The sequence below is a fragment of the Grampus griseus genome (assembly GCF_964374135.1).
Source record: "Grampus griseus genome assembly, chromosome: 5".
Lineage (NCBI taxonomy): Eukaryota > Metazoa > Chordata > Mammalia > Artiodactyla > Delphinidae > Grampus > Grampus griseus.
The window spans coordinates 24,518,934-24,535,410 of NC_138998.1; the positions used below are offsets into that span (position 1 = coordinate 24,518,934).

A 16,477-nucleotide genomic window follows, 5' to 3' on the forward strand; every position below is an offset into this window, starting at 1 on the left:
ATTATTCACGATTATTTATAGATTGTGCCTTTTTTTTTTTTTTGGTTGTTGAAGTATGTAACATTACTGATTTATACCCAATCATGTCTCTTACATCTGCTGAGGTAGATTAGCTGGCATCCTGAATTCAAAAAAGCGGGAGAGCTAACTTCAAAGAGCAGGCTGGTCTCTGGAGTCAGACCGAGGCAGGTTTAGCTCTTGACTCTGCCACTTAATAGTTCTGTGAACTATTTCTCTCCCTAAGCCTTAAACCCTCCATTTGTAAAATGAAAATGAAAAATAACAAGGGTTGTGAGGACGGCTAAATAAATGGAAAACATATAAGAGAGTGCCTGGTCCACATGAAATGTTCAATAAATGTTAGTTGCTGTTATTATTGGGAACAAGCAGGTACAGCAACAGCTAGGATGTAGCCCTATTTCTCCATCAGATTTTTTTGTTTTCTCAGACCAATCAGTGCTTGTATTTACTCAACCCCATCTAACAAGTTTTTCAACTCAATTCAACAAACAGACATTAACTCCATCATATGGAGAAATTCATTCTCATGGGAGTACAAGTGTAGAAACAGATTTTCTAGTGGTGGGGACACTAAAGCTGGTGCATGTCCCCTCTCCCTGGAATGCCCTACAGCCAACCTCCTTTCAACTCATCTTTTAAGGCTTAATTTCAGTGTCATCTCTTCTGGGAAGTCTCCTCTGATGCCTTCAACTGAAGTGAGTACCCTTCCTCTGGGCTATTACAGCATCTACCATTCCAAATGTTGTCATTGGCTAGTCATCCTCGGTGAACCATGCATTCTTTAAAAGGAGACTGCAGTATACTCACTTTAGTATATTCCCAGTGTCCAGTACCTATCAGGCACTCAATAAATGTTTATTGAATGAATAAGTAAAGTTTCAACAAGCAGAGGATAGTCTGGGACAGCGGTCCCCAACCTTTTTGGCACCAGGGCCTGTTTTCGTGGAAGATAATTTTTCCACATACGGGGCGGGCGGGGTGGGGGATGGTGCAGGCGGTAATGCGAGTGATGGGGAGCCATGGGGAGTGGCAGATGAAGCTTCACTTGCTTGCCTGCCGCTCACCTCCTGCTGGGCAGTCTGGTTCATAACAGGCCTTGGACTGATACTGTTCCGTGGCCTGGGGGGTGGGGACCCCGGGTCTGGGACATTCTAAACAGGGTAATAACATAAAAAATGACAAGGAAGTGGGAAAGCACATGACCTGTGTGAGATTAGTGACTGGTCTTGGCCCAGATGGAGAAGTATTTCATGAAGAGATAAGGAGATGAGTATAGTGAGCAATGGCTAGAAAGTAAGGCCCGATTGTAGAAGGCCATCTTCCAAAGTCTACCTACAACATGTCAGAAATTAAACAAATACAATCATACAAATTTCAAGTAATAGAATAAAGGATTCAATCACTGCTGAATCAGGATCATTTTATGTATTCCACTACAGGATAATTCCATGACCTTGCTTTGCCTGGTAGAGTCCCAGTTCACAGCTATTGTCCCAACTTAGTAATGAAAAATATCCTTTTCATTCTCCAGTGTCTCTATTTGGATGATAAATTATAGTCATTCTAACTAAGGGAGAGATCTGGACTCCTACTGCAGGTTATATAACCAGCTAAATTAAAGTCTGTCAGCTTCTAAATCTACAAAGATTTGGAAGGAAAAAAATGTTAGTAAATGGAGATAAATTTAACAAACAACTGCAGTAATCACATAAAAACATTATCTGACATAGCATGTTATGTAAAGAAAAAAAGCTGCACTTTAGCTAAAGTAGTTAATTTATTGTCAATTTTCCTTTTGCATTTCTTTTCGCTTTATATTCATAATTGAATCACTCTTTTAATTGAGTTCCTTGCTTCTGATTAACAAAATGGAGGAAAATGTATTATAAATCTTCTGCACAAAATTATTCTAGAGTTCTTTGTTACCAATATGTTATACAAATCTTTCATGTCAATAAGATTACACTGGAAAACAAATAACTTTATTGGAGAAATCTTTTAAGTAAAAGCCTGAAGATAGGACTCTACAGATTCTTATTAAATATCTATTTTTCATCCTCTTTCTGAGTAACCAGACCTTGGTTTCTTGGGGGGAAATATGCTCAATTAAAAGTACTCATCTCCTCAGAGATACAAACAGCCATGTGACCCAATTCTGGCCAATGAGTTATAAGTGGAAGTATTTTGTAGGCCTCGAGGAAAAATAATTGTCCTCTTGTTAAAAAAAAGAAAGACAGCTGGCTCATGCTCTCTGCCTTTCCCCTTCTTCCTGCTGGATGCAGACTTTATATAATGACTTGGAGCAGGGAGCCTGCGACCATGAGAACCAGTCACACTCGAGACAAGTTTATGTATTTGCAAAACTCATCAAACTATACAGTTAAGACGGGTACATTTTACTGTATGGCAAATTATACCTTAAGATACGTTTTTAAAAAAATCAGTTGCTGGACTAGACCATAATATTTAAACATATATTATGATTAACCTGTAGACCTTTTAAAAAATAGGAGCACACTAAATATTTGTTAGTTTCACTTAAATTATTTGCTAGTTCTATGGCTATTAGAACAATATAAAGTACCTGCTGGAGGAGAAAAACACACACCACAGCTGAAAAGACAAATACCCACTTACGCAGTATTTGTATACATGTCTATAGTTCTTTTGGGAAAAGATTAAGTCAGGAAGACCTGACTCAACAGTTCTAAGAAAAAGAAACAAATAATTTGCTAAGAAATAATAATATACTTTTTCCTTTTTAACTTGTTGTAAAAATCTGTAAAGAAATTTTCAGTATAGAAACTTAGTGATACCATCAGTTTTTAGCTAAAAAACAAAGAAAACAATGTGCATGTAGAAATACTGTGGACTCTTGATTAAAACATTTATAGAAGATATTAGTGATAAAATTAAATCAAAATAACAGATAGTCTAAACCAGTGTTTCACAAACCATGTTTTGGAGAAAAAAAGAGACCTGAGCATATTTCATGAAAAATGGGTATGATGTTAACTGAATTTAGGTGATGATAGTTTGAACAAGATCAAACAAGTTTTTTTACTTCTTTCTCATAGGCTTTAATGTGATAATGTGTACTGTGAATTCCCAAAAGAGGTTATACGGAATGCAGTGTATCCCAAACTTATTTCAGTCCGAGCATCTCACAGGACTTGGCTAAGAGAGAGTCACACTTCAGGAAACACTCTTGGAGGATGACAGCACAAGCCAAATCAAATGGGGTTTTTCCTACATATTTTGTTTTCATATCTCTGTTGGAGAAGGTAATTATGCATTTTATTTAAAATATCTCCTTTAAAAATACAAAACAGAATCTAAATTGTTAGTAAATTTTGACTTAACAAGGAAAAATGAATATTGCTCAGGTTTTCAGACTTACAAAATAACAAAGTATTATGTAGAGCTGGTCCCCAAGCAGAACTGGCTCCACCTTTCAAGAACAATCAGCTACTAAAATCTGTGGGGTACATGCAACCAATTATGAGTCCTTTCTTTAGTGTAAAGAGACTCAGAATTTAGTCCTGGACTCTCATGTATAATAATCATACTACTTTGAAATGATAAAAGCTCAATTTCTTTAACTATAAAGTACTGTAAAGCATAAAGTTGGACTACATAAGCTCTATGAAATTTTTTAGCTCTAAATACTCTATTTTCCAACTTACTACATTTGATATTTATTAAGCAAAGTAAAAGAGTATTTTGTTACAATATAACTTACGTATTTTCAAAATCATCATGAAGTATGAATTCTGTTTGTGCAACATCTCCCTTATATTTATCACTTAAAACTTTAAATGTGAAATTCATTTTGGTAAAAAGCAAAATTTTATGTCCTTCTACTGTCTGAAATATAACTATATTTTAAATACATCTACGTCTATGAACTCGGGGGAGAGGGACAATGGACCACAGCTTAACAAAGTTTGGAATGTCTAAAAGCAGAGGATTATCATTCAGCCAGAAGCAAAGCAGATGAACATGCTGTGACTTTTCAACTGTTAACTATTTTCAAAAGCAAAGTTTAGCTTTAATATCATGAGAAAACAATGTTCCAGTGGACAAGTAAAAGGTGTAGTAGTTTTACAAATTTTCTTCAAGAAATTTTAATTACTCACCTGTAATGGACCCAAGATAGAGCTTGTTGTATACATAAAAAAGAGACGAAGATAACTCAGAACATTGGCAAATGCAAAAAGCCCTTCTGCCACCAGTGTAGGATGGAATGCATCCCAGTCCTTCCGATCAGCAAAATCATGAAACTAAGGTTAGGAAAAAAAAAGCCAAAGATAAAACAGCTCTCTCAAGTTAGGAAAATAAAAAACAAATATTCTGACTGTTGAAAGAAAACTATTTTATGTCTCCTTGTGGGGGACTCGATTTATGTTTTATAAAGTTCTCTTCTTTTAATAGAAATAACATTGTTTTAAATAAATAAAAGATTTCTACATATGTGGGGCAATATCACTTGTGCTATATAAAGAGGTTTTCTCAGAAATTCCTATGTTTTAAAAAACTAATGTTTTAAAAACTTTCATTAGATTTTTTATGAATGAAATTTCTGCTAGTTTTTCTTAAATTCCACAACACAAACTTTAAGAATGTGTGCTGTCAATTAATTAGCTATCACATTAAATTAACCTAGCCCTTTGACTCAGGATTCTACAATGGCCCATATATGCTTTCTCCCTTCTAAATAACAAGAAAAAAAAGAGTGTATTATTATACTTTAGACATAGAATGACCACATGTTCCAATTGCCTGGGACAGTCCCAGATTACATACCAGTTTTCCTGGCATAATTATTAATTGTGCCCCCTTTCACTTGTAAAGTGTCTTGGTCTGAATAATAAACTATATGGACACCCTGCTTCTAGAACTAAAGAGACCAGTCTAAAAAAACCAATGACCATCAACCTTTCTATCAAACCATCTATCTATATATGATCTTTTTATTTTCTTAATAACTTCACAACTCTGGTCATGGAGCATACCTAATAAACATGTTTGGTACTACTGATCAATTACATGAATAGAGGTTTTTAATAAAGTGATATAAGATAACCAGTTTGCTTTCTCTGTAGTCTATAAATCAGTCAAAACCCAAAAAATATTATATAAATAGTTCCTTGAATGTGACGCCTCAGAATTCTAAACTCAGGTGTAAACCAAGGTAGTTAACATAATCTCCATTACCTTTCCTGGGCTTTTAATAAATCTTTATAAACGTAACATTATAAGATGTCTATAAGGTTAGATTTTTGTCAAATTTTAAATTTAAAAATATAGGAATCAGAAAATAACTAAATTTACATAACTTTTTAAGCTGTGTAAGATAATAGTCATGATTTGGAATGTGTAAAACACTATATAATGAGTTCCATTCAGATAAACTTTTTCCAGATAGATATAAAGATATCTAACACTAATCAATTTAAGTAACTTTGTGTTATACTTAGGTTAATGAGGTAATATATAGGTTAATGAGGTAAGTGAACCTGGCTCAGATTTAAGGAATTGGCATTTGGTAGAAAGAAAATGCCTAGACAGACCTGGATTTAAATCCAGTCTTGGTTTCTTACTGTGTGGTCTTGGACAAGTTATTTATTATCTCTGAGCTTCCTTTTCCTTATTTGCAAAATGGGGATAAGGACATCTGTCTCATAGAATCCCTGTGAGAATAAAATGAGATAAAGTATAGCAAGTATCAACCATGGTGCCTGGCATAAAATAGGTAACGAACATTTAATGGTAATTAACACCCTTGAAGCTATTAGAAAGGAAGGAAACAATGTGTACTATTCCCTTGCACAAGGATAGGTTTAGAATGAAAACACATCAGACACAGATTTGGGCCAAAGTAACTCTGAGATACATAGTTAAATACTCTGGGTTTTTCCTAAATAAATTTCACTTGTGCCTCCAGTTGACATAGTTAATAGTCACCTTGTTGTGAGCAACCACTTTGAGGGCAAAGGTTGCCAAATAAAGTGAATTCATGACAAAACTGAGTTGATTACGTGATTCTTCTAAAAAGTCTTCCAACCCTTCATACCAGAGTCTTTTAATGTCTGACCAAATCATCCCTAAAAAAGGAAGAAAAAAAATCAGATAATGCTCTCTTCATTCAATAATAAACTAAAAAATACCTTAAGACTCAAAGTACTAAATAAATAACACCTGTCAGTTGTAGCCTCATTCAGAAGAAAAAAATAACATTCAGTAAAATGTTCTTAAAATATGAAAGAAAATAACCTTAAGTTTCATATGACAATATCTTTCCCAGAGAGGGATTTTAATAAATGATGTGAAACAAGCATAAGAAAGCAAATTGATGTTAAATACAAAACCCCCAAAAGGCTCAGTTCCTGATTCTTTTCTCTGTCTACACTCACTCCTATAGTGACCTCATCCAGTCTAGTCTAACGGCTTTAAATACCATCTATGTGATAGACTTTCAAGTTTTTATCTCTGAACTCAACCTGTATTTACATAATAATAAATATCTCTAAACTTCTTTCCTAAACTTAACTTGTATAGGTACTTGGCTACTCTACATCTCAAACTGGATGTCCTAACATGTCCAAACTGAACTCCTAATCTCTGCACCCAAATTCACTGCTCTTGAAGACTTCCCCATCTCACTTAATGGCAACCCCATCCTAGCTGCTCACTCTCAATGTCCTTGAATCATCCTTGACTGATATTCTTTTAAATCACACATTCAATGCAGTAGTAAGTCCTGCTGGCTTTACTTTCAAAATATAGTTAGGATCTAACCTTTCTCACCACTATTTCAACTTCAAGCCACTATCTTCTCTGGCCTGAATTACTGAAATAGCCTAGTCTCCCTGCTTCTACGCTGTTCTCCCTAAAATCTATTCTCAACATGACAATCAGAGTAACCCTTTTAAAATGCAAGTGCTACTTTTCTCCTCAAAACACTGTAGTAACCCCCAGAGGAGAAAGAATTAACTGCAGGACAGAACTCTTTTCCCATGGGAAGAAAATCTCATGTTATCATCTATTTAAGTGTTGCCTTGGAAACATACTACATTAAGAAAAATATGGAAGGTCAGCTGTGTTCAAGATTGTTATAAAAACAACCACTGATTGCATCTGGACTGGAGGACTATGAGTGGACTCATAGACCCTAAAAGTACACCCAACCAGGACTATATAAAAACATGTTGAGAAGCACAGGCCTCAGCTTCTCTGTGTGATGTCTCGCTTAACGTAAAGTGTACATGTAGTGGGAGCTACATTCTGAGGCTTTCTAAGATATCCTGCTGGATTTATAAGAAATCCTGGTAGATTTCAGGCTTCTTTGGCTGGGGTAGCCCATACCCATGAATATGGCCTCATTCCACACAACTGAGTGTGCCCCTATGGGGCTGGGAAGCAGCCCTGTCTTTTGTAAGAACTGCCAATAAAGATATATTTGAAGCTGTCATGCTGACGTGCTCTATTTGCTGTCTTCTATCTTCCAAAGGTAAGTAAATCTGGTGCCAGGTTTTTGCCTATCGTGTCCGGCGAGTGCGAATGTTAATGAGAACCTAAGACCACCGCTGCTGACTGCAGAGTAGGCATTGCACCTTCCCTTACAGCTCATTTTACTCAGAGTCAAAACCAAATTCCCTACAATGGTCTACAAGGCCCTACATTACCTCTTCCCTCTGATCTCCTCTCCTATCAATCTTTCCCTCCACTACTGGCCTCCTTGCTTCCTTGCTGTTCTCTGAACACACAAGACTCCTGCCTTAGGGCCTTTACATGGGCTCTTCCCTCTGGCTGGAAGCTCCTCACCCAGATATCCATTTGGCTAACTCCCTCACTTTGCATCTTTGCTCACCACCTACTCTGATCATACTATTTAAAATTGCAAACCCCGTGCCCCTCACTCCCAATCCCCCAACTCTTCTTTCTTTTCCCTTAGTACTTATCACTTTTAAACAATGGATATAGTTTACTTATTATGTCTATTATTAACTGACTACCTTCCTCCCACTTCGGGTCAACTCTTCAAGGGTAAGAATCTTTGTTTTATCAACCAACGTCCTAAATGTCCTATATAGTGGCTGATACACAGTGGGTGCTCAAAAATTTGCTCAGTGAATAAATATACATAAATAAAAACCAACTGAACCAAATAACTCCCTTCCCCTTCTTTGGCCAGAAGTTTCTCCATAGTTTTATATTCCTGGGAGTAACGGAGAACAGTACTACAATCAAGAATAGCTTTATGACACATTCCTCCACTAAGGTTTTTTTTTTTTTTTTTTTTAAAACAGTGAGCGGGCCCCTCACTGTTGTGCCCTCTCCCATTGCGGAAAACAGGCTCTGGACGCGCAGGCTCGGCGGCCATGGCTCACGGGCCCAGCTGCTCCGCAGCATGTGGGATCTTCCCATACCAGGGCACGAACCCGTGTCGCCTGCGTCGGCAGGCGGACTCTCAACCACTGCGCCACCAGGGAAGCCCCACTAAGGTATTTTTAAGGAGAATGTAAAGTGATAAAAGAACAGAGTGCTACAACCTAAATATGGATGAAGATCAAGTTAAGCCAATCAGAATCATCCTCTGACTTAACCAGTGTACAGAGTAAGTCCCCTGGGAAACACATGAAGTATTCTCAAAATATCTGTTCGTAACGTCTTAATTATACAGTACCCATATTTTATGTAGAAAAACATTTTGAAATATTTGCAGGTCTGACAGGGAAAACAGTTTTTAAAAATTCCACTTGGATGAGCTTCCATTTAAAATGAATAGATAAAAACTAACCAAAAATGTTAAACCAAATCGTTTACATTTTATTAACCCAAACACTGTAACAGTAGAACACTAAGCCAAGAAAGATGCTTACAGAAATAAGTGTTTTATTTCTGTAAAATGTAATATTATACCTAAAGGGAACGCTTGACAAAAATTACAACAGGAACTGGAGAAGATTTTGATCAAGAAAGGCAGACATATGAAAGAATATTAAGTACCACTGACAGTTTCCCAGCTCCTGTGCAATATCCCACACCAAAGTGAAGCTAATACACTTGATGTATTTCACATTTCTGAGCTGGACTGGAAGAACACAATAATTTTAAACTATTATAAGCAATGCAATCACTACACAATCAATGGACTACCTTTTGGGGTCCTTTTTTGTTGTTTTTTAGAGTTAGTTAAGATTAGCAAACCGTAATCCCATCATTCTGGGAATTCCTCGAGGCTTGCTCCTAGGTCCTCTCTTCTTCTCATCTTATACTTTCTCAAGTGTCTCATGTGTGCCCAGTTTCATCTACAACATATATGCAGATTATTTGCATACTGCTAACTCAAGCTTAAACTTCGTCTTGAGCTCTAGACAATGATATCCAATTGTCTGACTGACATCTCTTTTGAATTTCTCGAAGGCTTTTCAACTTCAACATACCCAAAACCACACTCAGGATCTACTCTTTCACAAATCCCCAAACCTAGTACTCTTCTAGAATACTTAGGTTGCTTAACAATTTCCTCCTCCCCACTTCATATATATATATATATATATATTTATTTATTTATTTATTTATTTATTTATTTCCATGTCCTACTGGCTTTACTTTGTAAATATCTCTCGAATCTGTTTCCTTCTCTTTCTATGGCAACAGGCATCAGTCCAAGGCACCATCAGCTTTCATCTAGAGTACTGCAACAGGCTCCTTATCGGTCTCCCTCCACCTACTCTTGCCGCAGCCCTTCCTCCCAACCCGTTCTCTACGCTGTAGCCAGAACGATCTTTTCAACATGAAAATCTGATCATGTCACCCACCTACTTAAAAACGCCAGTGGTTTTCCACTGCTCTTAGTATAAAGTCAAAATTACTTAATATGGCCAACAAGGCTGTCCATGGTCTAGTATAACATCCACTTCTATAGTTTCATCTCAAATCCCACTTCCCTTGTCCTCCTGCCTCCAGCCTTTACGCAGTCCCTTCTTTGCGCCATGCTCTCTCTTGCCACAGGGCCCCTGAATGTAACTTTTACATCATCCTAGAATATTTTTCTCTCCCAATTCTCCTACAATACCTTTCTTTCCCAATTCTCCAAGTGGACTCCTATTTATCCTTTAAATCTTAGCTTATTTATCACTTCTTCAAGATAGACTTTCCAACCCCCTGAGTAGGTAAAATGCCCCTATAAAATGCTTGCTCTCCTAGCTCCATGACCTTTACTTAGTAGCACTTAACTCGTGTAATTTTTTATTTTATCTGTGTGATTTTCAAGTTATTGGGTGTTTTTCTTTTAAACAATAATTAGACCATAAGCTCCATGAGTGTTGGGCCATATCTGTTTCTGCCTGTGCTTGGACAAAGTAGGTAGACAACATTTCAAAATATACATTTCTGTAAGGGCTGTTCTATTATAGTCCAATGGTAAAAAATTAAGTAAATGGATACCATTAATATTCTGTAGATTCATCAACACATTGTTTTCTTTTTTTCTACCTTGCTTTTCATAATTTAACCCTACTTTTTTCCTGGAGGGCTAAGGAAAAGAACAGGAAACAAATGTACAGAAGCCAGGCATTATGAGTCAGAAGTCCCTGTGCTCATTGCATGAAAAAGTAAATTGAACCAAGGAGTGACTTTGAACAAGTAGGCAAATGATTCCTACATGTTTCCTTAGAGCAAGTTCAGATCTATATATTTAAGGAAGTCAGAGTGATCTAAAGACATAACAGGTTCAGAAAACATCCTTGGCAAGGTTTATTCGTATCTAACTGTTTCCAAGCAGAAGCTGTGCTGAGAAAAGAAAAATACTTCCAGGAATTTTAATGGCATAATTCATACTGCACTCTTCTACTGAGACAGAATATGTTTAGAAAATTAATAATATTGTGTGTGTGTGTGTGTGTGTGTGTGTGTGTGTTCAGGGCCATTGTGATTAGAAAAGAGTAGCCACAGTTTTACCATTTGTTGTGAAATTCAGTGACAGCAGCGATATTTATGCTATCCAAGGAGTGGTATGACTCTCTGACTTCAGTGAGTTTTTACTCACTGCTAAGAAATATAAACTTTACTTCTTATACAGGCTTGGCTACAGACGTTCATTTTACAAAACAAAGAAAATATTTTTTCACTCTCACTACTATTTAAACAATAGATTATAGATAATATAAATTTTCCCTTTTTTATGACTAAGGTATATATTACAATCTTTCAGAAGTAGTTTAAATAAAGGGGAAAAGTGCTTCTAAGAGATTCCTTTCAGCCTAACCTACCCAATTAAAAATATAAACAAATTTCACATTGAAAAGATCTACAACAATGCAATTTGGAGTCAAATATGATAAAGTATAAATTATTTCCTAAATTAAAATATTAAATTTTAGATAAGATAGTGGAAATATCAGAAACATGAAAATATTAACAAGAAATTATTTAATTCTCTTTAGCCTAAAGTTCAAATGTGTATTATTTTTACTGTATCTACCTAATTTTAAACATTAATGCATAACTCTGATGTAAGATCAAGTTACTTGAAATGAACTGATTTCCAAATAAAAATAAAAATCCCAAAATACACTTTTATATCTGAAGAACTAAAAGTGAGCACTGTACATTAACTCTTCTTAAATTATTTAATAACTGAAACAGTCAAGAACATATTAATCAATCAGTGCTTCATAACATAGAAAAGAATAAATTTCAGTATTCCTTTTACTCTATAGCAAATAGTAAAGAAAAAAAAAAAAGGTGGGAAATGCTGAGGTTAAAAACAAGGTTGAAGATCCAGAGGGAAATAATAAAGGGGATGTCATTAAAAGACCATAAATAGACAATGTAATTATACCTCAACTTCCCTCCTCCTCCCACCTCTCCCGAAAAGGGCAAGGGCAGTAAAAACTGCAGAAGATCATTAAAATATTTATGATACATCATAATACTTATAAAAAAACAATTTTTAGAAAATAAAATGTCTTTTTTTTTTTTAAACTGTCATTTCTAAAGAGATCTGGCTGTCATTACAAAGAACTGATTTATAGAGTGAGTCCCCAGGGAATGTTTTATCTATATAAGGTAATATGTAACTATAAAAGTTCATAGGTTCTTAAAAGAAAAGCTAATGATATAATAAAACAAAATAGTTAACTCTTAAAATGCAACCGAGTATAAAATGTATTATTACATTTCAAAATACCTAAGAAAATGTTCATATTCTTATAACAAAAAAATTCATCAGCAAAATTTGTTTTTCTGTTTTAACAATCATGAACAATTTTAGCAACTGAGAAAGAATTTTTAACTTCCATATAATTAAGTAATATTAAGTAAGAGATCTTCTTCCTTATCATCAAGTTCAAGAACATTTATCTTTTAAAAAAAATGTTAGTTACGTCTTCAATGATCATGGAAGCATTCAAATTCTTCCTGTATAAACAGTGCAAAATTAAAAGTTGAAGGCAGCTTATAATGCCACCAAGCAAGGGAGAATTAATGGGCTAAATAAAGGCAGAACTTTTTAAACTAACTTGATACTTACCAATAATCCACAGTATAAGAAGATAGTCTATTCTTTCAAGGGCTGGCCCCATTGTGTTTTTCTTATCTTCATTGTAGACAAGAGAGTATAGGTTTAATAATAGCAGAAATGTAAAATATGATGCTCCATGAATAATAAATTTCATAAAAGGTGTGTGAATAATTCTGCCAAACTGAGATTTGGGAGCTATCAAATAACAAAGTGACAAAACTGGCCAAAACATGCCAACTGTCAACACAGTCATTATCTTCTTACAGGTAGGCTTACGTCGGTAACCTGACATCTGTCCAAACCAAACAGTGTTCAGGAACTGCTGACAGTTGGACTGGGAGACAAACTGAAAATGAAGCACACACATATAAAAAAAGTAAAATATAACTTGTAAATACGATCTGATAGTACTATTATTTAATTGATAGTCAAAGTTTTAATAATAGTTTGAAATCAATTCTATACAGTCCAGTTCTTTTTGTTTTGTTTTCTTACGTGTAATAAAAGAGTGTGGTGGTTAAGAGCATAGACTCTGGAGCCAGATTACCTAGATTCAAATCCAGGCTCTGCCACTTACTTACTAAATGACCTTGAGCAAGTTTTTAAATCTCTCTAAGCCTCAAATTCCCCATCTATAAAATGGGGATAATAATAGTATCTAGTCATACACTTGTTATGAGGATTAAATGTAAAGCTCTTAGAATAGTGCCTGGTCATAGCATGCACTGTATAAATATTAGTGATTATTACTAGCCTACTCAGCCATTTCAAAACGTTTAACTTATAAAGACTCATAACAGTGTTTATGAAATTTCAAAATTAACAAGCACAATCCACAGAAAGAGACTTCAGCCTAGAAAAACTGATGATTTCAGTTACAAGAAACCAAGATGTCAAGATAGCAAAGCAATTAAAGTCTAAACATCAGATATTTCTATGCTCCACAAAAACACTGAGAATTTCTTAAAATGTATTAAAGATACTCTTAAATCTTCTTAAAATGGAATTCTATGTGACAAGAAAAGGAAAAATATTCCCAAATAAGAGGAAAATTCTAGTTCAAGTATAGAAATGAATTTACCAAAGTTTACGAAGCTTTTTAGTTTACAAAATTCAGAAGCAATATTTTCCCAATATAATGCTCACGTTGTGAAGTATAAGTTAAGGATTCTGATAACTCTGGACACAATAATGTAATCAGGTTTGAAATCACCGAAGTGAAGCACAAGTGATCATAATATCATTCAGATATTAAATAATATTTGGTCAATGTCCTGTTTTAAAATGATTTAACCCAAGACAGAATATAATCTATAGAATGCAACACTGTAGTTTAAAAAAGTAGACAGAGTTTTGTTGTTGTTTATTGTGCTTATCAAGAAATTTCCTAATATATCAATACTACACCTATTTTTGGTAGTTAAGTCTTCATTATTTATCCTTCTGCTTAGATTCCAGTGTTGTTAGGGAATCGTAATTTGTCCCTCAAGAGGAAATATCAGGGAGGAAAATAGCTTTTCTTCCCACCAACTACCCAGTTTAGTAGCATCCCAAACTTAGTGGTTTCATCCTTCCCCTGAGTATCAAAGCAATCTCAGGCGTGACTGCTGCCCTTGCCATTCCTCTATATAATGATGATTTAATTAACAGTAATGTTAAATATGTAATTGGAAGGACAAATTTTCAATTGGAGATGTTCTAAGTCTGTGGTGGTTTTAAAACATAGAAACAAATTCTTTGATACTCCTCTCATCAATAGGTGGGCTACCAATATTACCTACCCTTCAATTCAACAAGCTTATGATTCCTTTAACCAGTAGATTCTGGAAGAAGTGATGCTATGTGACTTCTGAAGGTAGGTCTTAAAAGGCCATTCAGCTTCCACCTTATTTGAGAAACACTTGCTCTTGAAGCCAAAAGCTGGCAGGTAAAAAGTCCTACCACCCTGAAGCCACCATGCTATGAAGAAGACCAGGCTACATGTAGGCACTCCGGTCAGCCCTCAGAGGCTACTCAGACCATCCCCCTGCAGCCAGCCCACCGTGAAAGCCATGCCCCTCCAAGGTTCCAGTCCTAGGTTCTTAGGAGACCCACCCTCTATGGACCCACCCACCTGAGCACCCAGCCCACTCAGAGCTCCCTGTTTGAATCCTCAGCTGCTGCTCAGGCACCAGACATATGAGTGAAGAAGCCTCTCGAATGATTGTAGCCCCCCATCATTTGAGCTATCTCCAGCTGAGTCCTTGACATGGAGAGGCAGAGACAAATCAGCCTTGCTGTGTCCTTTCCTAATTCTTGACCTAAAGAACCCAAGAGCATAATAAAATGATCATGAAATTACTACAAAATGACCATGAAATATTGTTTTATGCCACTAAGTATCACAGTAGTTTGTTATTCAGGATGTATGACCTGAACAAAGTCTACCAACTATTTGGAAAAATATTATCTTCCCCTTTGATTATTTTTAGAATTCTAGTTTAAAAAACTAATTTACATTTTCATTAATTCTTAAAATTACAGAGTATCTTCCTTCCAACTAAAAATATTACCACTGCTTCTTTTTCCTTTTCTCTACTCTTCTTTAGAATGGAACACCTGGTTATCCTCTGTGAGTTCTTCAGGGAAATACATATATATATCATTAGGAAACTGCCTCTTAGTTTTTTCTTCCCTTACCAGGATAATCTTGGTTCTTTCCACCTTTCTTTGAGGTTCTTTTGCCAAGCACTTAAGTTGGTTTTGTATCTTTGTTATATCTTCATTCTATCATTTTCTAGTATTTTGTGTCTATTTTAGGTTGTGCAACACATAAGTAAATAAATTAACATAAGATCTAGTCAAAATGTATGTTAGGGGAAGATTACATCAGGGTTCCTATTTTCTCTGTTTCTACATATACATATTAGCATTTATTTCCTTTTAAAGCCACATAGGTATGTTGCTGATTTATAATCTTACAGCTACACTGATCCAAATTCTTGTACTTAATTTTTTTTTCCTATAAATGGTCTACCTTAAGCAAGAACGCTGCAGTACTAGAAAAGTTATAGGATTTGAAGCCAGAGATCTAGATAAGAAATATAATATTTGGGTTATTTTATTTTATTATTTGTTTAACATCTTTATTGGAGTATAATTGCTTTACAATGGTGTGTTAGCTTCTGCTTTATAATCTAGGTAATTTTAAAGTAAACATCTTGTAATTCCTTTATCAATCTCCTGAGTCACAAAGCTATTGGGAGGCTCAAACTGTCAACCAAGATAATCAAAAACTCTGTCCCGGGCTTCCCTGGTGGCACAGTGGTTGAGAGTCTGCCTGCCGATGCAGGGGACACGGGTTCGTGCCCCAGTTCGGGAAGATCCCACATGCCGCAGAGCGGCTGGGCCCGTGAGCCATGGCCGCTGAGCCTGGGCATCCGGAGCCTGTGCTCCGCAACGGGAGAGGCCACAACAGTGAGAGGCCCACATACTGGTTAAAAAACAAAAACAAAAAAACAAAAAAAACTCTGTCCCTAGCACCAAAGGTCCTATATCTTGCCTTCTACCATAATCTGTTTGGGGCCCCATTTTTATATTAATATAAATTTGATAAGCAAGTTTTATTCCAATATCTATGTTGATAGTAAGAATAATGGGTCTTAGAAGAAATACCTTAAAAGTACCATTTACCAACACCCTCTACTGAACATCATTATCTACACATAAATATCCAGGTCTAATAAATTATCTCAAAAAATGAAGTTAAAAATGCATACCTTCCTTCTTCAAGTTCCTGGATCATGTGCATGTGAGTGTATGGGGAGTAGAAATAGGTATTTCCCTTAATAGGAAGGGATGATGCCAGAGAGCCAGATTCAACTTAGTTATCATAGCATACGTCTCTCCACCTTTGGGTTTCACAATGAATTAACAAATAAGAAT

At 35.6% G+C, this 16,477-nt stretch overlaps 1 protein-coding gene across 3 annotated transcripts in view; it reads right to left on the reverse strand.

Moving 5' to 3' along the window:
* Positions 1 to 16,477, reverse strand: part of TRPC1 (transient receptor potential cation channel subfamily C member 1) — a gene marked incomplete at its 5' end in the record, with an annotated part of 63,771 nt that overhangs the window by 17,098 nt on the left and 30,196 nt on the right. For 2 of the 3 annotated variants that reach the window (XM_082655277.1, XM_082655275.1), the window contains 3 exons: positions 4,161 to 4,304; positions 5,989 to 6,128; positions 12,563 to 12,899. In XM_082655277.1, coding sequence (XP_082511403.1) covers positions 4,161 to 4,304; positions 5,989 to 6,128; positions 12,563 to 12,899 — 621 coding nt within the window. Of the gene's footprint in view, positions 1 to 4,160; positions 4,305 to 5,594; positions 5,646 to 5,988; positions 6,129 to 12,562; positions 12,900 to 16,477 lie in introns of those variants that run through there. The other variant, XM_082655276.1, reaches the window with a different exon arrangement.